The sequence below is a fragment of the Mustela nigripes genome, chromosome 2 (genome assembly GCF_022355385.1).
Source record: "Mustela nigripes isolate SB6536 chromosome 2, MUSNIG.SB6536, whole genome shotgun sequence".
Classification (NCBI taxonomy): domain Eukaryota; kingdom Metazoa; phylum Chordata; class Mammalia; order Carnivora; family Mustelidae; genus Mustela; species Mustela nigripes.
In genome coordinates this window covers 19,600,257-19,626,085 of record NC_081558.1, presented here as the reverse complement: position 1 = coordinate 19,626,085, position 25,829 = coordinate 19,600,257, and the positions used below count along the sequence as shown (strand labels likewise).

At 59.0% G+C, this 25,829-nt stretch overlaps 1 protein-coding gene across 1 annotated transcript; it reads right to left on the bottom strand.

The window, feature by feature from the left end:
* Positions 1-697: 697 nt before the first annotated feature.
* On the bottom strand, positions 698-21,208 carry GNAI2 (G protein subunit alpha i2). The gene is made up of 9 exons (XM_059389778.1): positions 21,028-21,208; positions 7,032-7,074; positions 6,629-6,770; positions 6,292-6,452; positions 3,608-3,736; positions 3,080-3,209; positions 2,847-3,000; positions 2,297-2,511; positions 698-1,705 (listed from the first exon to the last, which is right to left on the bottom strand). Exons 1-8 carry the CDS (start codon positions 21,143-21,145, stop codon positions 2,321-2,323), a joined length of 1,068 nt encoding a protein of 355 aa, XP_059245761.1. The 5' UTR covers positions 21,146-21,208; the 3' UTR covers positions 698-1,705; positions 2,297-2,320.
* Positions 21,209-25,829: the final 4,621 nt, after the last annotated feature.

Sequence of the window (25,829 nt, the reverse complement as noted above, 5' to 3'; positions counted from 1 at the left end):
GGCCCCGCCGCCTTGTCATCTGCCATTGTCTTCTCCAGCGACATGCGTGCACTTCCCATAGCTTCATGTTGGCTTCCGCATTTCTAGGGCCCTTGTCCCAATGCACCAAGTCTGATGCCCTCCGGGGCCACTTGGCTTATGCCTACAGACACACTGATGTGTAGCCACCTGCCTGTCCCTCCCTGCCCCCCAGGATTTGGGCCAGGGCAGAGACGCTGCTGAATGTCTCTGGTCCCTACTGTCCCCAACTTTGTCAACCCTGAGAAGCCCAGTCCTGAGCAGAGAACACCTCTGATTAGAAGGGAGGGGATACAAGGGACTCAGCACAGCCTTGGGGCTGGGAGGTCAGGAGTCACATTCTCCTCCTGCATCCCTCACTGGACACCTGCTGCTCCCAAGAGAGAACCCCTCGGAGGAACCGCTCTGGAAGAAATCTGTCCTGCTCTGCAGTGAGGCCTGGCAAGTGCCACTGACCCAAGGCCATGCAGGCGCTGGGAGGAGAGGGGGCATGTACAGGCCCCAGGACATAAAATGACTACCAAGTGGGAAAACTGAGGGGCCACCTACTGGGCCTGAGGAGGACGGAGCAGCCAGGGCCCTACCACAAATGAGGATTCTGGTTCGGGTCACTATCCCCTTGGCACAGCTTTGTCTGGGTCTCTAGCCCGGGGACAGAAGAGGACCGAGCAGTACTTGGCATTTTTTCTTTCTACATTTTATTATTTCAAACCAGGTGAACAATTCCATAAAACATGTGAAAAAAAGCAAGGAAGTGTTCAACGCTGAAGGACCCGGGCCTGGGGCAAGGGCATGAGGGCCGTGGCCCTCAGCAGGCAGCAGCGGTTCCTAGGTTAGCGCGCTAAAGAGCTACATTTAGGTTAATGGAGCCAGGGCCCAGGGCCACTGGGACGGGCCCTCGGTGATGTTGGCAGTTGTCTGGAACAGCCCTTGGAACCCAATTCTGTGGAGGGTAGGGCAGGAGTGCTGCCCACACAGGGAGGGGGGTAGCCAGCAGAGGGAAGGGTGTAAACACGCAGACACACTCAAGGCACGGAATCACTGGAAGGGGGCTGGGTGGGTGCTGGTCAGGATCTGACAGTTTTAAATAGTTTTTCTCTAAAAAGTTTTCTAGGTTTGCAGTTTTGTCTTTTTTTTTTTTTTTTTCCTTTACTTTCATTTTTTTAAAAAGCTACTAGAATGAGCAGGTGGACTGTAGTCTCCGGGAATGGTGGTGTCTCACACTTCTTGTGCTTTTTCCTTTGGGGCCTCCAAGCGGCTGGAGGGCTGGGATGGGCAGGAGGCTCCCTGTAAACATCTGGACTTGGGCTGGGTCACGGGCTGGTGTTGAGCGAAGCCAGGGGTCCCAGGCTGGAGAAGTGAGTGCCCCTTCAGACACAGGCCTTGGGAGACTCAGCATGTGCTCCCCTCCCCCATCACAGAATAAGACAATGGTTAAAACCAGAACAGATGCCCGGGAAGGGGGGTACTGCGGCCATTTCCGGCACCTAGGACAAGGGCCGGCTTCAAACAGGGAGGCCTGTGGCAGCTCCTCCCACGAGTCTCTGGAACTGAGGGAGGGAACAGGGGAGCCAAGAACAAAGAAAAGGGGAAAAGCAGCCAGGGCGGGGGTACGGACAGGCAGAGAGCGTGGTCCTCTTGCCCCCATCTTCCTCAGGAACTGGGGGAAGCAGAGTCGGCGGTGGCCCTGGAGGTGGGGGACAGTCAGGGCATGGGTCGGGAGGTGGCCAGGGTGTGTCTCTCCTCCCCCCTCCCTAGACAAGGACTCTCTCCTTTTTCTCCTCCACCTGTTATGAGGGACCCAGTGGCTGCCCCAGAGCCAGTGTGTGTGTTGCTGGGTTACGTGAGGGAGGGGGATCTACAGCACTGGCAGAACCGTGCCCATCTCCCCCACGGCCAGTGAGGCCAGTGTCAGCCCAGAACCCTCAGATAGGTCTGAGGGAAAGACTGCAGGGCTGAGCACAGAGCCGGTCACACTGAGTGTCAGGTGGCTGGGCCCTCTGTTAGCCAGCCTCCTTCAGGCCAGGCCAGTGGTTTGACAGGATCAGAAGTAAGCTTTCTCCAAGGGTGGTCAGGACAGCCATTCCGTTGTCTCCCGGCGCACGGCCGGATGCTTCTGCCATCTGGGCCCCGGCCCGGCCTATCCGTGTGCCCATGCCCCTCAGGTCGTCCTACCGACCTACCACTCTACCACCATACCCCCACCACGGCCCACCCCAGCCCCCACCGCTCCCTTCTCTGGGCTCCACAGCTCTGCTCCGCTCCACCCCGGGCTCACCATCCTGCCAGGCCCCGCTGCCCCTCAGAAGAGGCCGCAGTCCTTCAGGTTGTTCTTGATGATGACGTCGGTGACGGCATCAAACACAAACTGCACGTTCTTGGTGTCGGTGGCGCACGTGAAGTGCGTGTAGATCTCCTTGGTGTCCTTGCGCTTATTCAGGTCCTCGAACTTACTCTGGATGTAGCTGGCTGCCTCGTCGTACTTGTTGGCCCCTGTGGGAGATGAGATGGTGAGGACTCGGCCACATGCAGGCAGGGCACAAGCGACAAGGTTCTGTGCACGTGGACACACAAGCACAGAACATGTGTCCCTGTGTGGAAGGGGTGATGGTGTGCGTGTGGTACATGCGGCGCCAGTGTGTGTGAAGAGGAGCTCCTGACTGTGCGCGTGTGCTGGGCGCCGGCCCGTGTGCAGGTAAGAGCCCCGGAGCGCAAGCCAGGCCCCAGCTCCTGCGCGAGTGTCCTGCAGTTACCCTTCTGTCCAGCGGGGGGCGCCGGCGCACCGCCTGGTCACCACCAGCTCCTCCCCAGAGGCCCAGTCCCCACACCTGTGTACTCGGGGAAGCAGATGGTCAGGGGGCTGTGTGTGATCTTCTCCTCAAACAGGTCCTTCTTGTTGAGGAAGAGGATGATGGACGTGTCTGTGAACCACTTGTTGTTGCAGATACTGTCAAACAGCTTCATGCTCTCATGCATGCGGTTCTGGGGGCAGGACAGCGCGGTCAGCACCGGCCCCTGCCCCCCGCCCCCACACCCTCCCAGCGGCCTCTCGGCCCCTCACCATCTCCTCGTCCTCGGCTAGCACCAGGTCATAGGCGCTCAAGGCTACACAGAAGATGATGGCAGTGACCCCCTCAAAGCAGTGGATCCACTTCTTCCGCTCAGACCGCTGGCCTCCCACATCGAACATCCTGCAGACACGGGGTCGCCTTAGCTCCAGAGAAAGCGCGTTCCCAGAGAAGATCCCCGCTTTGCAAGTTGGCTAAGGACAGACGCCCGCTCAGAGGGGGACGCTATCTTCATGGAACCTTCCTTGGCTGTGTACCTCCAGCCTGGTTCTGGGCCAGAGCCCTTGTGTTCGGGTAGGGCCGAAGCTGGTCAGCAGGGCAGCAGAGGAGCTGGGCCACTGGCACCCACACAGCCTCAGGAAACCCCAGAGCGATGCTCAGGACTCCTGGGAGAGCCCCTCCTGCCCAGCAGAGCCATCAGCAGGCCTTTGAGTGAGGGGATCCCCCCCACCCCACCCCGGCCACACTCCCATCTGTCCTCCAAAGACTTGACCTTCCACCCTGCCCACATGCAGGCTCACTTGAAGTGGAGGTCCTTGAAGGTGAAGTGCGTCTCCACGATGCCTGTGGTCTTCACACGGGTCCGTAGCACATCCTGCTGCGTGGGGATGTAGTCGCTCTGTGCAATGCGCTCCAGATCATTCAGGTAGCTAGAAATGGGGGCAGGTGGGTCAGTGGGGAACAGCATCAGGCCTCTTTACCTGGACCCTGGGCCAGCTGACCCAGGCCCCATTGCTCCCTTCCCCTCACTGTTCAGACAAAGCCCTTGCCTCTTCAACCGTTGCCTTCATCATAATCATTGCTCAGATGAGGAAAAACTGGACCAGCATCCCTTACCCCCCGCCTAGGGAATGGGCCTGCAGGAGGCGCAGCTCTGTGCCCCGCAAGCCAAGCCCTAGCCCCCAGGGCTGAGCCAGGTCTGCCTTGGACAGGATCCAGGCTGGTGAGCTGCAAACTGAGGAGGGCGGGAGGGGGCCAATGAGTCCTCTGGGGAGGGATCTGGGGTGCTAATCGGCCCAATCATGGCAGCCACTGCAGAGCAGCCCGGCGTGACCCTCAATGCAGGGCGGGATGGGTCAGGGCCTTCCAGGCTCCATGGGCTCTTTGCCCGGTGCCCAATAAAATTTGGGCTCCTCGGCGGGGGCGGGGGGGGGGGCACGGACACCTGTTTGGCAGGAGTCCCAGGGGCTCCTCATTACCAGCTCCCTGAGTAGTAGCAACACTGCCCCTGCTAGGCTTTGGGACTGACTCTGCTGTCTGCCTCAGTATCTTTGCTGTGCCCTGGGGACTGGGTCCTCCAAGCGGCTACCCGGTGCCGAGGTCTCACTCCTGGCGTAGGCCTGCTGGGGCCAGGGGGAAATGATCTCAGAGACGCAGGGACAGAACAGAAAAACAGGAAGGACCATGAGGGCCCATGACGCATGTGCTGTGACCTGCTTACTGCACACTGTCACCTACTGAAAAGCTCCTGCCTAGAGGCCTCCTGGGCCTCCTGGTGGGTTCTACACCAGCCTCTCCCTCCTCCCCAGCAGGACTCACCATAGGGACCCACTGCCCTGCCAGCAGCCTTGAAGGACTGCTGTGAAGAGGGACTGGAGTCCTCTGCAGCATTCCAATCCACCCCCTGCCTCTTGTCCCCCGGCCCACCCCTGGGGCCTAAACCTGCCTGGGAGAGCGGGACCTGCGTCACTGCTGAATCCCCACACCCAGACCAACGCTGGCCACACAGTGGGTGCTGAATGTCCAGGGAACGAAGAACGGCACGATGGAGCAGGAAGTGGCCTGGAAGGTGTCTTACCCTCACCTCCTTGAATGCCCCAGACACTGAGGTGGTAATGGTTGGGAGGGCCGAGCCCTGCCTGCTTTTAGGACCTATCAGCTCTTTTGGCGCTGAGCTGGGGGCATGCTGAGGTGTGACGGTCCTCACAGTGTTTGCTGCAATTCTGCAGCTCCCATGGGCGACACTCACAAGGGCATTCAGGCCACTGCAAGGAGAGGGAGTCAGTCCCTGGGACTGGGCACGCTTGGGGCTCAGGCCCAGGCAGGCCCTGCCTCCTATCCACCCAAGCCCTGGTCCAGCCTCTCTATGGGCGGGCTCAGGACTGGATGGGCAGTGGGAGGGAAAAGTGCTACAGGAGGGCATGCTGACTTAAGCAGAGGTGGGAGGGGTCAGGTAGAGCACAGGGACAGCTGCCTCTTTGGGTGGCCTCATCCAAAAAGCCTGTGCACGTCCCCTACAGCCCCCCAGACATCAGCACTGGCCAGTAACCTGTCCTGTTTTCCATGGGTGCTCAGCCCCCAGCACCAGGCATGGCACGTGGTAGGCAGCTCAGGGAAGGAGTTCGGAGCATGATCCTGCGGGCTGGGCCTCTGGAAAACTCCCGGAACCCCCTGGATTCCCCAGCTGAGTCTTGGGCTCTAAAATGCACAGAGATCTGGCCCCACCCAGTCTCTTCCCCTTGTATCTTCCGCTCCAGCCAGTGTGAACATCTGTAGCCGGCACTGCTCCCTCCAGGACTATGCACATGCTGTGTGCCTTCGTGTGAGCTTGTCCTGTTCCTCTCCTGCCCATCTCTTGCTCAGAACTTGGCTGAGGCAGTCCCTCCTCTGGACCGACATCGACTTCCACCATGACACAGACACCATGGGTAGTCACTGCTTGGGAATCCGTCCGCTCCACTTATCCCTGGGTCCCTCCAGCCTTGCCCAAGGCTGGACACAGGTGGTAGCAAATGTCCTTTAGAATGATTATGTCTAAGGACAGATTAGCCTCAGTTGGCCCTGGGGGACAGCAGCCCTGTCTGGCCCTCCTCCTAGCTTTCAATACCACTCCTCCCACCTCAAGGCAAAAACCGCCAAGGCCTTGGTGGATAGTCACCAGCTTTCAAAAACAGGAACTGGGGGCGCCTGGGTGGCTCAGTTGGTTGGACGACTGCCTTCGGCTCAGGTCATGATCCTGGAGTCCCGGGATCGAGTCCCACATCGGGCTCCCAGCTCCATGGGGAGTCTGCTTCTCCCTCTGACCTTCTCCTCGCTCATGTTCTCTCTCACTGTCTCTCTCTCAAATAAATAAATAAAATCTTAAAAAAAAAAAAAAAATCTCAAAAACAGGGACTGGCAGTGTCTTCCAGACAGTGCTCAAGCCCTCGACTCCTGCCTGTGGTCCAGAACCCCCTCACCCCACCCAGCCCCACAGGGTACTCACTAGGCCGCGGAGTCGTTGAGCTGGTACTCCCGAGAGCGGCCAAAGCAGGCCTGCACACCGTGGTCGGCCCAGAGCCTCCGGATGACCCCGGACAGATCCTCAGGGAGGACACCCTGCTCCTCAGCAGTGCAGGACAGTGCAAACAGCTGCCGGGCATCGTCCTGGGCACAGTGGGGAGGGGTCAGCCAATCACAGGAGCACATCCCACCCTACCTGGCCAAGGCAGGGAGGCTTCCAGAATGGGGCCCACACAGGCTTGGGTAGTGCCAGGTTTCCCAGGACAAGATCTGCCCTGGCGCCTTCAGGGAGGCAGGTGAGGATTGAGGGGAGGACATACCGCTCGGGAGGGGTCGGCAAAGTCAATCTGCAGATTGCCCATGGCTTTGACAATGGCCATGATGGACTGGATCGTGTTGCTGTAGACGACCGCCCGGTACTGCCGGCATTCCTCCTCTGAGTAGCCGTCCTCGTGGATGATCCTGGCAGCCAGGGGTCAGGAGTTAGGGCCCAGAGGGCACAAGGACCACACATGGCTTCGTGGGGCTACTGGGGCCTGCAGGACCTACTACAGAGAGGAGGAAACTTCCCCAAGCCCTGGGACCTGAGGGTGGATGGCTGCCTCTGAGACGGTCTTGGGGCATTACTCGGGGCAGGAGATGGGGGCAGCAGAGACTCAGAGGAAGAAGAAAAGAAGAGGGGACATCAGGGTTTGGTGGCTGCCTCTCACACAGAGCACTTACTTCATCTGCTTGACAATGGTGCTCTTCCCTGACTCCCCAGCACCTGGAACAGAGGGCACAGGCGGTCAGGGAGCAGCCCCAGCAGGGCTACACGGACAAACCACCAGTGGCCCAGCCACCCGCAGTTCTGGAGGCAGAACTCACCCTCCTCATCAGCCTCACAGGGAAATGGAGGCAGTGGGGCCTGGTGGGTGGCAAAGCTAACCAGGGTGTAGCTGGCAAGGCCATAGTGTTCCAGGCAACCCAGACCGCCTGCACCCCTGGGGGACTCACCCCAAGCCTTTGCTTCCCATAAGCTTCACTGCCCACCATGGGACACCCTGCCCCTCCAGTGCTGACTGAGCTCAGGGGCTTTGGTCAGAGACAACACCAGCCCTCAGGAGTCTCCCTGTCATTCTCATGGGGATAGGGGCAGGCAGGCTTGCCAACATGTGCCTGGGCGCAGCTGACAGGAAGGAGCCCCGCACACTTCAGCTGGGTAGTAGTGCCTCTTCTCCTCACATTCTGAACTACCAAGGGGCCTGGGCTGGGGCACAGGGTCACACTCCTGCCTCCCAGGCATGGCCTGAGTCTACCCTCGGCAGATGGAAATGGGGACGTGGGAGACACACACACAGACTCACATGCACACACCTCTGGACCGACACATATGCTTCCAAGTCTGGCAGAGGCCCATTCTGTATTCTCTTTGGCCAGTACTGAGGGATCTGCTGGTGCTCTTTCCCATGACTGTCATATGAGCCCCACAAACATACTGTTTCTGTTCCCATTTCACATACAAGGACACTGAGGCTCAGAAAAGTAGTCCTGGGTGCGCCTGGGTGGCTCAGTGGGTTAAAGCCTCTGCCTTCGGCTCGGGTCATGATCCCAGGGTCCTGGGATCGAGCCCCATATCCGGCTCTCTGCTCCGTGGAGAGCCTGTTTCCTCCTCTCTCTCTCTGCCTGCCTCTCTGCCTACTTGTGATCTCTTTCTGTCAAATAAATAAATAAAATCTTAAAAAAAAAAAAAAAAAAAGAAAGAAAGAAAAAAAAGAAAAGTAGTCCTGGCCCAAGACTGTGCAGCCGGGATTCAGGTGGGCAGGGAGACACACAGGACTGTGACTGACACCTGGCCTGCCCAGCCTTTCTCAGAATGTGGCTCAGAAAGCCTTGGGAGTATATTTTCCAAAAAAGCAGATTCCCAGGGGCGCCTGAGTGGCTCAGTGGGTTAAGCCACTGCCTTCAGCTCAGGTCATGATCTCAGGGTCCTGGGATCGAGTCCCGCATCGGGCTCTCTGCTCAGCGGGGAGCCTGCTTCCTCCTCTCTCTCTCTCTGCCTGCCTCTCTGCCTACTTGTGATCTCTCTCTGTCAAATAAATAAATAAATAAAATCTTAAAAAAAAAAAAAAAAAAAGCAGATTCCCAGGTCCCATCCGAGACACACAGAGCCAGATCTTGAGGGGTGCAGCCCAGAAACCCACATTCCCCAGGGACTCTGCAGGGAAGTGTGAAGACCACGAGGGCTGCTGGCCTGCCTCCCTGGCTGGGAGATGCTGGGAGTGGGGGCAGGACTTCATCTCCTTTCTCTGTCCTAAACTCCAAGTAGAACACATCTCAGTGGGGCCAGCTTTCCCTCCCAGTGCTTGCCCAGACTGTTCCCTCTGCTCCTTCCCCATCACTGCCAGTCACACCTGCACCTGCCAGGCCCTGCCTCTTCTTGCCAACGCCAGGCATTTGCCCATGAAGTTTCCTGTGCTGGGCACACAAGTCCTATGCTCCATTTCCATGTGTCCCAACCGTCTTGAGCAATGTGGCAGGTCAGTCCCTCTGAGCAGCTCAGCGGGGCAGATAGTGGGGTCTGTGGGGAGGGTACACTCCTGCATCCCTCAGGGTGGGTCAGGACAACCTCAGAGGATGAGGGGCTAACACATACATTAACGCGAGCCGCAAGATTCCTAACAGCAAAGCCGCAAACAGCGCCCCCTATGGGCCAGATGCTACTCGACGCCTACCGCACCAACTAAATCACCTCTTCCAGCAATCCCGCCTAGCAAATGAGGGAAACAGGGAGAGGCTGCGGTCACACGGTCATCATTCCCTCTGCAGATGGCCCACTTTGCTGGCCTCCTAGAACTGCCCTTGGAGCCCTGTCCTGCGGCTGGGCCACACCATCCTCTGCCCCGACTGCACCTGTCACTGGGTTCACACCCTGCTTTCCTAGGCAGATGTTGCTCAGTCTCTGCAGTGCCCTCCAGGCAGCAGGAGAGCACCCCTCCCCTGACCCGCCAAGGTCCCTGCCCACCTCCATGTACCCCACCTCCCACCCCAGATCCACATTTTACCTGGAGAAACTGAGGCACAGCTGTGGCCCTCACAGGGGCGGGACTGGGTACATCCACACCCCAGTGGCCTCCCTGAGCAGAAGGGCCTGGGCTCTTCTCACATATCCACCAGCTGCTAGGGATCACTAGGCTTCTCACTGTCCCAGTGATGCCCAACCACAGAGGCCCACCCTCCAGGGCCTGGAGGGTAGCACCGGAGGGGTGAACCACAGGGGGGCGGGTGACCTCCTGGCCACCTAGTCACTTGCTCCCACACAGGAGGAAGGAAGCACATCCTGGGGTGGAGGAAGACTCAGGAATCAGGGGTGTCAGCCAGTACTGGGGGCTTAGTGGGGAACAGAGGCCAAGGATGTGAAGTGATGGGTTAGTTCAATCATGCTGGCCCCAGACTCAGAGCAGGGGCAACCGTCCGGGCCGCAGGAGACCTGAGATTTTGGTGAGGTGTCCCCTCTTGTTTGTCCACCTGAAGCACCAACTTCCCTGCCTGGCCTTCTGACCACTCTCTTGGTCAGAAGTGCTGTGGCATTCCGTGGCCCTGCCCAAAGATAGGGATAGCAGCACGCTCTTGCTTTGCATGTGATTTTCCTAGCAGCAGCAGGCCTGGTAGGCCCAGAGGTGGGCAGCACCTGGTGACCAGGCTGGAGCCACGACACCTGCTCCCTGCCCCAGCCAATAAGGAGTCCACTTTCCTATCCCCTTTCAGCCTCAGGTTCCCTTCCTGTCTCATTTTGAGGGTTAGGAGGACATTTTCTGCCCCCATTTGACAGGTGGACAAACCAAAATCAGGGAGCCCCCATCCCTGGACTCAGAGCAGTCTCTTTGTCCTCCTAGGGGCTGTGACTCAAGCAGGAAGGAGCAAGGGGCAGGACAAGGGTGTGGTACCGGTGGCCAGGCAGGAAGCTGCAGGGAACACAGGGAGAGAAGCAGAGGCAGGGCCTGGGAGCAGAAACAATAAGCGGGGACCAGGGAGCAGGGGAGAGGTGGATGAGATGGTGGAACAGGTGGGGCTAGGTGCCCCATGAGCTGTGGGTCCCAGCCCCCCACTCCCACCCCCACCCCTGGGGCTGTATCCCATCAGGGCCTCACAGTGTTCCCCTATCCAATAAGGCAATACTGGAATGAGTTTGCTTGTACCCTGCTGATCCTGGGTACCCGGTTCCTCCCACCCAGCCCTGCACCTTCCCAAGAGGAAGGGGCTTCACTGCCTGGCCCTGTACAGCTGCCAAGGTGCCTCTGATAGAAAGTGGCAGGAGTCTCCCGCCCACAGAGGACCCCACCAGGCGCTCCCTTCTCCAGCTGGGAGAGATCAGAGGGCCCCACAGAGGCTTCCGTGTTCCCATGGGGCCATACCTCTTCTCACCAAGCAGAAACCTCTACAGCTCTCGCTCCAGGGCGCAGCTGCTGGGCCCCCCCGCAGGCAGGCAGTAATTGCCATGATGTGCTGGCCACAGCGGCTGCGTTAGAACATCTGCTTCCACTCTGGGAATGCTGGGCCCCAACGGAGAGGGGAATGGATGGGGGAAGGGAGATGGCGCAAATCCACCTGCCCCAGCAAGGCCGATGGGACCTGTGGCCTGATGCCGACCTCCAGTCCCAGTGTCAAGTCATGGTTGTCTGTTGGTCAATCTTGGACCCTCTACATCCCAGACAAGGCTCTGCCCTGCTGGGAGGCCCTGACATGCTGCTCTTGTCCTCTCCGGCCTCAGTTTCCCTTCTGCAGAGGCTGCCAAGCCTCAAGTGGCCAGCTGGCCGAACTCTCACTCTCAGATCCTCTCCCAGAGGGAGGTCCAGACCTCCCACAGCGCTGGTGCCCAAGCTCATCCTTCCTGCTGTCTCCAAGGGCCTCACCCCACTCCTGCCCTTGCTCTGGTACCCCATCCATGAAACAGGACACCACCATTATCTCCTCTAAGAGGGAGGGGAGGATTTGACACAAAGCGCTTCTCATAGTGCCCAGCACACGGTGAACACTCAGATAAAAGTTATCATGATGTTTGTACTCTATGGAAGATCACAGATGTCCCCAACCCTTTCATTTCCTGCAGCCTCCAAAGACCATACTGCATAGGTCACTGTAACCACAACCTGCAAAGTGGCCTGCTGCGGCCATCTCATCGGGAGGAGAGTTTCTGAGGCTTTCAGACAAGGCACAGTGGAGGGTGAGGACCAGTGGCTCAGAAGCTGGCGTAGCACTGCTGCTCCCTGCTGGGACTCGGAGACCCTGAGATGGCAGTCAGAGCCCTCAGGCCTTTCCGGGCATCTGGCTCTGGGTTCATCACACCCCCTCCACAGGAGGCAGGACTTCTGCATAGCTGTGGAGCCTCCTTCCCACCCAGAGCCTGGCCGCAGACACTGCTCACAGACTCCTTGCGCTCAGAAAGCCAGGCAGAGGCTCCTGCGCTGGTGGGCTCCCCTCTAACACATGGGGCTGGGGAGCGCAGCCAGCTGACGTGGCAGCCTGAGGGCAGAGATTCTCATAAGCAGCAGGGCTGGGACCACAGGGTAGACTTGGGCTGCAGCCCAGCTCCAACCCACAGTACCAGGCCCGCCTCAAGGCCACCCCCCACCCGGCCCTAGTGGGGCACAGGGAGAAGGTGGGGATGAACCTTGGGAAGCCTACCCCAAAGGCAGCCTGGGCACCACCTCCCACTCTCATCCCAGGAAGGTGCCACGTCTCTGGCCCAGCCAGTGGTTCCGGGCCCCTTGGCTCTCGCCCCTCCCCTGCAGCCTCAGGGTCCCAGGCCACGCCACCGCCAGGGGGAGCCCGGCAGCCAGAGACAGTGGAGGAGGTGGGGGCTGGGCAGTGCCCGGGAGCCTTCGCTTTTGAAAAGCAGCCTAGGGTAGGGGCAGCTGGGGGAGGTGCCTGGACCCTTTTTCAATCAACTCCCTCTCGCAGGCCTGGGAGGCCCTCCGCCCGCGGAGACCCCGCACACCGGGGAACAATGGAAATGGGGGGGAGGAGGGCTCCGCCAGACAAAGGCCCTCCAAGCCCCGCCCCCGGCGTCTCTTCCTTCCTCCAGGTGGTATTCTTTGGTCCCATCACTCCCTCTGAGGCTAGGCGCTCAGTAAGGGTCTGGCACTGTGGGGGGCAGGGACATGAGTCTTGGATGGGGGCCGCGACATGCCCACCCACAAGTATGGCCTGGCCTCCCCCCCCAGATGCCCCTAATAAGCCTGGAACCTCCCTCTCTCTGGTCTCTGTCACTTGGGCAGCCTCCAGTGGCGTCCAGGCCTTCATGATGCCCCCACCAGGGAAGGAAGCATCAGCAACCAGGATCCAGCCTGCTACTCCAGGGTCAGAGCTCTGTGTGTAAGGGACTGGCCTCGGGGCCTCAAGCCCTGGAGAGGGCTTGCCAGGACAGAGCTGTGTCCCCTGCCATGGAGCCTTGTCCACTGGACAGAGGGAAACTGAGGCGCTGGGTAAGGCAAGCCAACCTGGAGGGGAGAAGGCCCAAATGCTACAGGTCTCACCCTTTACAGGAGCCAAGAGATGCTGTACCGGGCCCAGGTCACGCAAGGAGCCAGGCCTTTTGACACACTCCTCTTACTGGATGCCTCTTTGTGGAAGGAATCCCTTTGCTGCTTTCCAAGAATCTGAGTGCCCCCCCCCAACTTCTTTTTGGGTTCACTGTTGTGGGCCCTGGGTGAGATGCCCAGCCCCCAGGCTTCGGGGTTCCCATATGTGAAATGTACCCCTCCAGGGAGTGTGCCAAACTCAAGGCCTGCCCTGAGCAGCCTCCCTCGGACCCTCACACTCAACTGCCCCAAGGTTCAGCCCAAGCGCACAGCGTGTCTCTGTGCCCACAAGCCATGGGCCCTTGCTGAGAATCAGGACATGACATGTCCCAGTGCTGGAACACAGAGAGGGAAAAGGACAGCCTGAGGTCACACAGTGAAGAAGGTTGGGGTGGGGGCTTTCTGGGACCCAAGGGCTTGAGTGGCCATGAAGATGCATGTTGTCTGCTTAGTGTGTGGCCTCATGGCCCAGCAGGCCCTTGAAGCATCTGTGCTAGCCATCCTAAAATCTCCCTCAGGCTCCTCAGCCCCCTCTGGCCTGGCCTGATAACACAGAGCAGAACCCCCAGGAGCCTCCGCAGGGGAAGGCAAGGCCACAGAGCTCAGATTCACAGGCTGAGGAGTTTGAGGACTAGCCTCTCACCTATCATACTGTTGCCAGTCCCCCACAGCCTCGGCTCTTAGTGGGAGCCCTCTGCAGGAAAGCTCTTCCCTTCGCCTCATCTGGACAACTCCCAGACTCAGGCGCCCCCACCCTGGACTCTGACAGCCTCTGACCCTTCCTCAGGCCTTGTCTCCGTCCTCCTGACCCTGGGGGCTAGGGGAGGAATGAGCATAGTGTTAGGAGACAAGTGAAGTACTCAGTGGCCAAACTAGGATCCGAGTCTTTCTGTGAGGGAACATGGGCTGGGAGGGACGATGGCAGCTGCATTTGGATCAAGTCACCCCGTGGCCACACAGCAGACTTTTGGCACAGAACAGGAAAAAGATTCACGAACAGACTCTTGGGTCCCCCACCTCCAGAGCAGGCAGACTGAAAGAATCTCCTAGAAGAGGAATCGAGGTCTCCGGAGACGGGTCCCCAAGCATAAGTAGAAAACACACAGACCACAGAATTTGCCTCTCATCCTGACTGACCAATTCCTGCCAGTTGGGCACAAACTCCTCACGGACAAAGGTAGTTGTGGAGGGGTGCTCCGTCATTATCTGCTCCTATCTTGGTGACTCTGTGTACTGGGTAAGTCATGTAATATCTCCGAGCCTGGTTTCCTCATCAGTGAAATGGATGTAATGGCCCTCCCAGCCTCATAGGGTTAAACACGGAGAGACACTGAAGGGACCAGTTCTATGTAAGACATGGTTTGATCAGAGACAGCTGCTGTTACCACTGAGGGTAAACTGAGGCCCAGTGATAACAGCAGCTCGTCTCCCAGTGATGGTACCCCCCAGGCCCAGCAGGTAGTAGTAGCAGAGGGGAATCCTTAGGCTGGACTAAGGGCCCCTCTGTCCACTGCCCGGCAGGGGAAACCCAGAGTGAGCTAATCCCACGGCTGCAGCTCCATTTCCGGGCATTCATCTAGGCCTGTAGCCGGCCTTCCGGCTTTGCAGGGCAATGGCCGCTCGGGAATAGAAGAGCAGTCCTCTGCTTTCCTGCTAGCCGCCCCCCCCCCCCCCCCACCCCACCCTGCCCCTGTCCCTCTCCCAGCCACCACTTCCTGTGGTCAAAGGAGGGGCCTGGAATCCTTCTCAAAGGCACCACCTTTTCTGAGCTCCTGGGCCCAGCAGTTGCTGAGGTGGGACACGGGACAGAGTTGCCTGGAATGACGCCAACCTCGTGACTACCAGCAGCGGCCCTCAGGGCTATATAGCGATGAGCCTGAGCAGGTGGGACTCACCTTCCAGATCCCCCCCCCCCCCTTGACAAGGCTCACACCCCCACCCCAGGACAGAGCAGAAGCAGGCCTCGAGCTTCTTCCTCTTTTGGGGACTTTTGGGCTCCTCCCCCTCCAGCTGCTTCCTCCTTTTCCTCCGGTGTGGACACCACTTCCCCGAGAGGCCCAGCCCTGCCATGCAGACTTCACTGCCCCTCCTCCCGTCCAAGGCACAGTGGATGATGCCAATGACAACCCCCCCCACCGGCATATTTTGAAGCAGAGCAGCCTCCCACCCCAGAATCCTCCAAGCCTTCCCCACAAGCTTCTCACGGAGCTTTAGACAATCCCACCTTCGGGCTTTGTTTCCAGCTGACCTGGCACTTGCTGCCAAACCTTGGAAATGCGTGCATAAGGCCAACACCGTGACCCAACCCGACCCAGCCACTGTAGGGTGATTCCACGGAGACGCTTTCTCCCAAGCCACTAGCATGAACATCACTTAAAGCTGCAGCACTGGGGTGAGGGTGAAGATGGGGTTGGGGTTCAGTAGGAGCAAGAGCTTCAGGTCAGAGGAGGGCTGCATGGAGCTGGACAGAGGGACCCCACCCTGTGATTGTGGCTGACAGAGGGGCTGCTGAGAGCCCTGCCTGGGGTATCGGGCCACCATCAAAGAGCTTAGTCCTCTGCCTCATCAGGGCACCTTGAAATGCATCCTGAGGCAGGGCTCATGAACTGTGGTCTAGTCCGAACCCGATGACCCCTACCCCCGCAATGTGCTCTGAGATTGGGAATCCTGCCCCAGGATACTATGAAGACAGGACAGATGCTGGCCTGGGCCCTCCTTGTCCCCATCTGCCCAAGGCTGCCCCACAAAGCACAAAGCGGTTTTGGGGAGGCTCCAGGTCAGACCGTCTCATCCTCTCCTGGGGGTCTGATGGGGCAAGGCCCCGGTCCCTCAGTGGACAAAGCTTATGTGGACAAAGCATCTTCCATCCCATTCCTGCCTAAAGAATGGGTGGCTTTTAGAGACAAAGACCAAGAGATACTGCTGTGCCCACCTGTGGCCCAAGCCGCCTCTGCAGGGCTGAAGGCTTAATGACCTGCCCAGGATGGGGTCAGGCCCACCCTAACCTGCGGTCACTTGCTGAGCCATGTTTGCAGGCCTAGGACGCCAATGATGCCACCCAGTGACCCTGCAGCTCAGGCTAGGCCAGGGCCAACCCCTGATGGGCCACCCAAGCCTGAAGGGGTCCCTGACCACGCCAGACCTGGCGGACCAGGCTCCAGCTGAGCACAGTGAGTGGCTTGATACTGCTTCAGGGCCTGGCATGGAAGCCTGTGCCTCCCAGCTGCCTTGAATTCCACCTCCAGCTACGGAGGCCGCTCATTCCCTCTCTCCTTGCCACCTGCTCTGCCCCATCTGGGGTTCGCTACCCCCATCCTCCTGGGATGCCCGCAGCTGAGTGCCAGCGTCACTCCTTTGCAAAGCCACTCTGATTCACCCAGTCTCCTGGCTCAGGGTATCCCCTGAGGAATCCAATCCCACTCCTATCTACAGGTCCCTCATGATGACTGCACCAACACTAGGGGCGAGGGGCTGGGCCCAGCAGGACTGGGCAGGTTGCAAGCACAGGGGTTCAGAAATGGCTGAGACCCTTGCTCACTTCCCAGCGTGGGAGCTCCGGCGCGGCTGCTCGCGAAGACAAAGCCTCGCCCAGCCTGGGGGAGGGGTGGGAAGGAGAGACGGGAGGCCCCAAGCTACCCCGCCCCCCATTCAAGTGCTAATGAGCTCCAGCCGGGACCTCGAGGCTCCGGGGAGGACCGACCAGGAGGCTAGAGGGCGGCCTGGGTACCAGCCCACCTGGTGTCCAGGGCCCAGCCACATCCCCCTCAGGCCCCCAGGAAGGCCACTCAGTCCCCAGAGATTGGGCTTACGGTCCCCAGGACAGTCTGTCACTCCAGCTGGCACAAACTGTCTACACACCTCGGCCTCCCTATGTGCTTCAAGCAGCTGCCTGAGGGGAAGGGAGGGGGATCCCCATACTGGGGCCAGGCAGCCTGTAGGCTGGGGAGAGGCCTCCCCATTAACTCTCAACTCTCAACTCCACAGGAGCCGTTAGGGGCTCTCTCACTTGTTTTGCAACCTGCAGACTGGTGCACTGTCCCCACAACACCTGTGGCTGCAGGCAGGTGCCCCATGGGGAACAGAACGCCTACAGGATTTCACCTGTCGCTGTGTTTCTCAGAGGATGCACTAGGTGGAGCTGGGACAGAAACCCACATCTGGGTAACCCCAAGAGCTAGTCCAAAGAGGTGAGCCCTCCTCCCCCCAGGCCAGGCCTTCCAGCTTCAGTGCTCTCGCTGAGTCGGTCCCTCTGCCCCACACCTACCCTTGGCAAATGCTGCTCATTTTTCGAGGACACCCCCCACACACACACACACATGCAAGCACACTCCATTTGGTCTCTTCCCATTACCCAGCCAACAAGGATCCTAGGCTATCCCTTCTCCAGCTAGACCAAGGGCCAAGCAACAGCCCCAGAATTACTTATCCCTGTGCTCTATAGCGTCATTTTTTCCACACATGCTTAATAGGCACCTACTGTATGCCAGGCCATTTGTTAGACACACAGACAGGACAGAGACCATAAAACTCCCTTCTTTTTCTTTTGGTAAACCTAATTGGGCCCTTGTGTGGGCAGTCCCTGGTCTGGCCAGGCTAGGAACTCCTGTGGTGTTGCTCTGGCCTCAGTCCTCAGGCTGTGGGGCAGTCCCAGCCCTGAGAGCACTCTCCTGGAGCAAAGACAGCAGGACTGCGGCAGTCCCCAAACTGCCTGAGCTGAAAGGAAGCATGCCACGCCATTCTCCTAGGAACAGTGGAGGCCTGACCACATGCTCTGCCCTGTGACAGGCTCTGGACTGGTCAGCAAGAGTTCTGCACGAGGTAGGATGAAGGCTGTGTCTGACTGGGCAGGTGGGGAGTTGAGGAAGAAAGAGTCTACAGAACTTCTCTCTGGCTATCCCCCCCCATCAGTCCCTATCACTGACCCAACACTGAGCCTTGTCACCTGCCCACAATGTCAGGTTCAGTGACCCCCATCTTACTCCTCCATCACCCACTCATCCCCAAGACTGAGTTCAGACTAGCAGCACTTCCTTCATTCAACAAACAGGTAAGAAGCATTCCGTAAGTGCCAGGCTCCCATGCTTGGCACAGAAGGCTCAGAAACGAATCGGACACAGCCTGCCCCTGTAGTTTCAGGGAAAGGCAGCAGTCACCCAGGCAAGTATGATGCTGATGACAAAAGGAGCAGCACCAAGAAGAGCCAGAGGAGGAGCATGAAGTGGCCTCCATGAAGGGGAAATGTCAAGGAAGGATCCTGGGAGGTGGTCCCAGAGAAGAGTCTTGAAGAACAATCAAGTAGGAGTGAGTTAGATGGAAAGAAGGGAAATGCAGGCCAGGCTAGGAGAGTAGATCCAAAGTCCCAGGGGCAAGAGAGAAGGGCTGTATTTATACTCTGAAGCCTGCATGGAACCCACCAGGGACAGCCTCTCCTTCCTCTGTGGGCTGCCACACAAGCCCATCCCAAATCAGAAACATCCCCCCCCCCCCCCACACACACACACTCTGGCTTCCTTTCCCCTAAGTGCCCAGCCTAAGGCGCCAAATTCCACCTGGGGACTGTCAGTCAGTCAGGTTGAGCTAGGTGGCAGCAGGGGGTGTCCCTGAGGTAGGGCTGGTATGGAAGCTCTCCCCCAACCAACCAAGCTACCAGGAAAAACACACTCACTGGTGTGCAGCGCTTCTGCCTCTGCCCCCGGTGCCCATCCGCCAGCAGGGCTACCCAGGAGGGCAAGGAGCCAGTATGCGGGTGGGGCAGCAGGCGTGGTTCTGGCTGCAAGGGAAAGCTGGCAATTGCCCAACCGAAGAGTCCCGTTGCCTGGACAGAGTTCTTCCCGCTATGTGGGACAGGCGCCCAGCACTCTGAAGCTGCCCCAGCTGGGCTCCCAGCACCTCCCTGGACCTGGATGGGAAAGGGATGGCCAGCCAGGACACTTACCCAGGCAGCCAAGGGTCCCCAACTTCAGGCTGAGGTAGGTCTCTCAGCTCCTTGAGGTACACCCTCTGCAGGGTCTTAGCTCCCATTCCCTACCCTCAACAGGAACCTCCATGAGGCCCCTGTTCTCCCCATCCTGGGCCCAGCACTCCTCTGGCCCAAACCCAGGAAGCCCATTCAACAGAGGAAGCAAAGGCCTGAGGAGCAGGATGCTGAGATGGACTCCCCAGCCTGGAAAATGTTTAGCCAGACCCTGCACCCCTGGTTGCTGCCAGCCCAGTGTGGGAGGAGTTTCCAGGCCCAAAACCTGAGCTGAGCTCCAAGGAGCAAAGCTAGTGGCATGGGGCTGGGATACAGGGGGCCATAAGCCCTCTGTACCCTGGCCCTAGGGCCCAGTGGCCCATCTCCTCAGCCGATCCGCCTGGGAAGGGGCCGGCCAGGGGCCTCGGGGTGGGCACCAGGAGACAGCGATACCGGAAGCACCCTACCCAGGCCCAGCGGCCATCAGCAACGGCCCTCCACCTTGGCGACACCCACTCACTGGGGCTGCCGCACTCGCAGTAAAGACAGGAAGAGGCAAGCGCCCAACGCAAAACAGCCCAGGAGGCTGGGCCGCCGCCCCTTCCCGCCCCTTCTCTTCCTACCCGCAGCGGCGGCGGAACGGATGCCATTTTGAAACCTCTGGGCTGTGCCCCTGAGGCCAGGCCCCCAGGGACAGTCAACAGATGGGCTCAGATGGAAGACACGCTGTCCCTTGGCCAGGCCCCCAGCAAGGAAAGCTCTGCTTTTCAGAGCCTGGGGACCCCACGGTGGCTCTAAGGCTGAGGGGCCACACCCCCCCACACATACACTGTCCAGCCTCCAGCGCTGCTCTGAGGGCATCTCTCCCCCGACCCCCGAAGCCTCCGAATCAGGCAGCCACCAGGCACCACACCCGCTCCCCAGTGGAAGGCTGGACGGTGACAACTATCAAGCCCACAGTCTTTACAAAAGTCCACCTCAGATGCCCCCCAACTCCGGCTGGCCCCCAAGTCCGCATCTAGCTGGTCTATCACTTCCCCCTCAGAGAGCCTCACAATCTGACAGCCCCCCGCCCCCGACTCCCAGAGGCCAAGTCCTTGGCTGCTGGGCCCAGAAAGGGTGCGGGAAGACCAGCACCCGTCAGCATATCTCCTCGGCCCGCCCGCCGGGACAGCAATATGTCGGCTGTCTCACCACTTCCACTTCCCCCCACCCCTCAAGCAGCCACCATCTTCCCTGGCCTTGGAGGCGCCGCAACCCAAACTCCTCCACACTCACACTCCCTCCTACTCCCCAGACGCCCCCCTCACTGGCCCAGATGGGGCTCAGAAACTGGGAAAGAGCCAGCCGGCGGAATCTCCCTGGGAAGCTGGAGGCCTGGCTCCCTCCCCCAGTGCAACCAGTGGATCCTCAGTCCAGCCCCTCAGTCTGCGCCCCCTCCTCCCATCCCGGCCGGGCCCACCCAGTGCAGGAGGGGCGGGGGGGGAATCTGAGGTAGGCCAAAGTGTGGGAAAGGACTTAGGGAGGAGGAGCAGCGGATTTGAGGAGTACTGTGTGCAGAGAGGGACCAGGTGGGCCAGAAGGAGGGAGCAAGGATCTCTAAAGCTTTGGAGGTTCTGGCTGGAGTGAGGACTCATGAACAATCACAGTTTCCACTTGAGAGGTACCGTGGTGTCAGGGCGCCCAGGTGGAGGATACAGGGTTCAGAGAAGAGATGGGGCACAGAGGGGGAAGGAGGGAGTGGGTGGGAGCCTGGTGGGGGCCCCAGGAATATTCACGCCCAACAGGAACCAGGGGAGCAGGTGGGGGAAACAGGTGGTGCCGGAGGGTGGGAGCCAAGTGGGGTTCTGGGACTTTGAGTCAAGTCTAGGGGGGATGGAAGGACAAGGCAGGGACTCTGAGGGTCTGTGAGGTGGTCAAAGAAGGTGGATGGTCAAGCAGGGTTCTGGGTCTCCGTGTTTGGCGTCTGCGGCCAGTTGAGGATCTAACCAAGAATCTAGGCTAGACGGATCAGAGGTCTAGGCCAACCCAGAGTTTTGAATCAGTATCTGAGTGTCCTGACCAGGTGGGGTCTGGGAGTTCAAGTCCAGGTGTGGGGGGGTCCAGGCTGAGTCCGAGAGTTCAAGGCCCTCAATCTGGAGGCCAAAGTCCTTGTCTGGGGATTCGGGCGGGGAATCGGGGGTCCCAGAGCAGGGCGCGGCCTCACCCAAAAGCAGCAACTTCACCTCCCGCGCCGCCTTCTCGCCGTCTTCCCGCAGGTTCTTGTCGATCATCTTGGAGCGCTCAGCCGCCGCCTTGTCCTCGGCACTCACGGTGCAGCCCATCCCGCCGTCCGCCGGCCCGGCCGCCGCCCGGCCCCCACACGGCCCCCGGCCCGGCTCGGCCCCGCCCGACCCACTCCGCTCCCGCCGCCGGCCCTCTACGGGTAGCTCTCGGGTCGGCAGTTCCGAGCGTCTGCGGGCGGTGCCTTCCCGGCCGCCGCGCACCGACGGCGGGGCGGGCCGAGGGTGGGGCCGAAGCAGGCCAGGCCCGGGACTGGGCCGGGGCGGGCCCTAAGGCGGGGCCATGGGAGATCCGGGGCCGGTGATTGGCTCGAGGGCGGAGCGAAGTAGAAGTTAGGCTCAGCCCAGGCTCGGGTTTGGGCTGGAGGCGGAGCCACGCCGAGGAATAGGGGCCGGAGTGGAGCCAAGCCCAGAAGGATTGGGCTCCGGGTGAGAGGCAGGCGGGGCCGGGCTCCGATTGGATGCGGAGCGTCCGGAGCTCCGCGGCCCGACGGCGGGGGCGGGCGGATCTTGTAGCCCGAGGGTGGGGATCCGGGACACCTCGCTGGCTGAGCAGAAACCAACCCTCGAGCTTAAGCAAGTTGGACCAGCAGGGTGGAGGAGGCGTGTCTTCGTCTCGTTAAATTTAATGAACCCAGTAAACTTCTTTCAGGACCTACAGAGCCCCGGAGCCTCTCTGAACGATGGCTCTCTCTGTCTTACGGCGGGTTTGGCCTCTTCTCTCTTGGATTGCAGTTAAAAAAAAGTCTACTGCCACCTCTACACCTTTGTCCAGGCTGTCTCTCTCAGCCAGGGTGCCTTCCCTTGTCACCCAAGGGTTTAATCATCTTTCACGGATCTAGGAGGCATCTTCCTACACGTAGTCATCATGGACTCCAGCCTGGGACATGGCAACCAGGTCGAGAGACAGAGAGACAGAGAGTGTAGAGGTCCACCTGACTTCCGGAAGCATAAGTGGACATGATGCTATGGTCTGTCCCCACTGGACAGTGGCTGCAACCCTATTCCTGGGCAGAGGAGTGGAGGCAGCAGCGTTTTCAGCAGAACACTGCAATCTTTCTGATCCTCTTCGGAAGAGCCCACAGCCCTGACCTCCAATGGGCCTCCAATGAAAGGATGTACCAAGAGATACTGAGAAAGATGTCTTGGCGAGGAGGCCCCAGCCCAAAGACAAGGAACATCCATAAAGCCAGGAAGGGAGCTGGCCACCCACAGCCCCCTGTTCTGCATAGACTCCCTCCTTATGGCCCCTACCACACATTTTGTTTCAGCTCCAAATCCTCAGGCTGTCTGTTCTCCTGGAAGGGTCTGTAGATCCCTATCTGAATGGCCCCCTTGCTGAGCAGCCATTGGCCTGTAAGTCCTCCTGCTGTTCTTCCAGGGTCCTCTCCTGCCTGGAGCCAAAGCTCAGGCCTGTCCTGCCATAAGCATGCAGCAAACATGATGAAAACATATACTGGCCATCCAGGGACAAAGACACTCGGAGATATGCACAATTCACCCAGGTAGAGGCCCAGCTTCCACCATGCCTCAAATCCACCGAACATACTATAAAATGGGTGCACCCAGCCAAAAACACAGCCTGTCCATGCATAGGCTACAAACCCAGCTTTAAGGCGGGCTTCTTCCCCCGCCAGCCCCGCCCCACGTTTGAGAGCTGATCCTCCCTCCTTGGGCCTCCCCAGCTGGCTCCTAGCAACAGCCAACAGCTCTTGGAGTTGCCCGGCAACGGGGAGAACCTGTCAGCCCCTTAGAGGCCAGGCTCACCAGAGGTGGGCAGACACAGACCCCAATCAATGGAGGCAGGGCAGGACAGGGCCACGGGGAGGCATGTCCTCGTCCAGCACCAAGCCAGGCTGTGCCGTCCTTGCACACTTACACCAGATAGTCACACCCTCCAATTGTGCATTCTTCCCCGAGTGTCCAGCAACCCCTGTTTCACCCCTCCCGGCTGCCCCCTCTCCAGCTTCATGGGAGCCCCAAGGCTATGGCTGAGCCTCTGCTTGCCACTCCATTCACATGCCTCCCTCCCACTCCAGGGGCTCAGAACCCCACTCTGTCATCTCTAGTCCAGCTTCTCCCCCTAATCACCAGCCCCATGTCCATCACTGGTCTGAAATCTCTCCCACACACTTCAGGCACCTCCAGGGGCCCTCGTTCCTGGTCTCTCCACTTTGTGACCTTTCGCCAGCCGGACTCATGACCCCTTTGTCCCTAGCCCTACATCCCGTCAGTCTCTTCCCCTTCTTAACTCCCCCTCAAATATGTTCCTGTCCCATGTCCCTTACTTAAGGCCTCCAGCCTCATCCCTGGCTCTCTTCTTTCCTCCACAATTCATCCTCTACATAGCAGCCAAGGGATCCTGTTGAAAGAAATCACATCACTCTCTTCTCACAAACCTTCTGTCGCTCCCCAGTGTCCTGATAATCAGGACACCCCAGTTTGGACTCTGCAGGAGACAGAGGTGGTAGAGTAGCAGTTGACAGCAAGGACTCTGGGGCACAGACTACAAACTTGCCAGGTTTCTTACTTTGGGGAAATATCAGAAACTCCTGGTGCCTCAGTTTTCTCATCAGTAAAATGGGCCTAACAGTAACATCTACCTACTACACTGGCTGAGGTCAGCACTAAGGGAGGAATTGTAGGTAAAATGTTCAGAATATGCATGGCACATGGAAAACTCTAAGTAGGGGTAAGTTGTTATAACAGCAATTTCTGCAAGGCCCTATCCCCACCCAAGGCCACCTCCTCTTCCCCCTCACTTAACACATTAGCACTCAAGCCATCTGACTGGCCTCACTCACCCCATCCTCTTCTCCTTGACCCCTCTCTACTTACTCTTCCTCCCTATTTCTCATTGCACGGCTATGAGCTGAGCCTCTAGGACCCCACCATCCTGGAGCTTCCCCCACCCCCGGCCCAGATCCCACGGTCCTGGTGGTAACTCTCTTCCACCCAGGTCTCTGATTCCAGACCCCCTACAGCATAATCCTGCAGGGTGACACATAAATATCTGTCAAATTAAATGAATGAATCACTCAATCCCTACCCTACCTTTCCAGGGGTCCCCCCTCCTGGAGCTGGGAAAACTGAAAGCAACTAATCTTGCTGCCACTATATTTGTCATAGTCGTGTGTGGCATAGAAAGGAGAGAAGGGAGAAACTGCCAGTGCTGGGGAAGGAGGCTGCTTGGTGGAGGTGATGTGGCCAGTGGTATAGGGAGAGGAGCGCTGAGGAAGGATGAGGTGGCAAGAGGGAATCTGGAGGTGGGACTGTGAGGGTGGGTTTGGAGAAGGGCCCGTGAGAAAGTCAAGGGTTATGCTGGAGAAACCCCTTGCTTTGCCTCTGAGGCAACTGAGGGTCAGAAGGGGCCAGGACCCATTCATGGTCATCTAGTGAGGGACAACACAGGTGTCTGCTTCCTTCGCATTTCAGAACCTGGGAGTCCTTTTGAGAGATGTTGGTTTGGAGGTCGGGGACAGCTGCCTAGCCAGGGCTTCAAGGGCACTGGAGGAGGCAGGACTTGTCCCTGGACTAGACCATAAAAGCCAGTGAAATGACAGCCAGCAGAAGTGGGGACAGCACTGGGGCTGGAATGGAGAAGTGGCAGGTGCCCGCTTAGCATCTTGGTCACTGGGACAGCTAGAATAGCCCCGGGACTCGCCACAGGCCACACAGGGCCAGCTTTGAACTGAGTTCCAACCGTGCACCAGCCTGAGCAGGGGGAGGAATAGAGACCCTCTCAGTGGGCTGTGACACCCCAGCCCACAGGCTCCAGGAAGGGGAAGCTACCAGCACTTCCTCAAAAGCAGTTTCGAGGTGGGTGTGTCTGCCCTTACCCAGAGCCCAGGAACAGGCAGGACCCCACAGGGACACCCAGAATCCAGGATCCTGACCACCCCCACTTCCATGGCTCCCAGGTGGCGGGGAGTCCCCAACAAAACTCTGTGGCCCCAGAATCACAGGCCTTGCAGATAAGAGCCTCAACCGCTTCTGCTTGTAGATCTCAGTGGCCAGAGATGGCTCCCTCCCTACAGCACCAAACCAGGCTCCACCTCCTGGTACAACCTCTGCACTTCCCCCTTCCTGTTTTAGGCCAGGAGCAGTTCTGAGATTGGAGTCAGCTACCCTGCCCTCTGTGCCCCTTCCTTCCAAACCTCTCTTCCCAGGGTCCTCTTACTCCCCAGAGAAAGAGTCCCAAGCCTAGGAGGACTTGAGGTCCAGGGTCCCCCTTCCTGGTCATCCTCCTCCTTCAGAGATAACTGGCTTTCACTGGGAGAACTCAGGCCAGAAGTTATTGGATGGGCTAGGGGACTCCACCTGACACGGGGTGCTGGGGGGCAGAAGAGTGGGAGGGGGTGTTAATCTGGGAAGAGGAGTCATCTATGCAGCTAGTGACTACTGTGAACCCAGGTGAGCCACTGTGCTGAGAACCCTAGGGGGAGAGAGGCTGCTGGGACCCTTCCTTCAAGAGCCCATGCCAAACAAGTAAACAGGGAAATGAACTCCAAGGTTTCAGAGGGAATCAACAGGGTGACAAGAAAGCCACCGGGAGGGCGCCTGGGTGGCTCAGTGGGTTAAGCCGATGCCTTCAGCTCAGGTCATGATCTCAGGGTCCTGGGATCGAGTCCCGCATCAGGCTCTCTGCTCGGCAGGGAGCCTGCTTCCTCCTCTCTCTCTCTGCCTGCCTCTCTGCCTACTTGTGATCTCTCTCTGTCAAATAAAC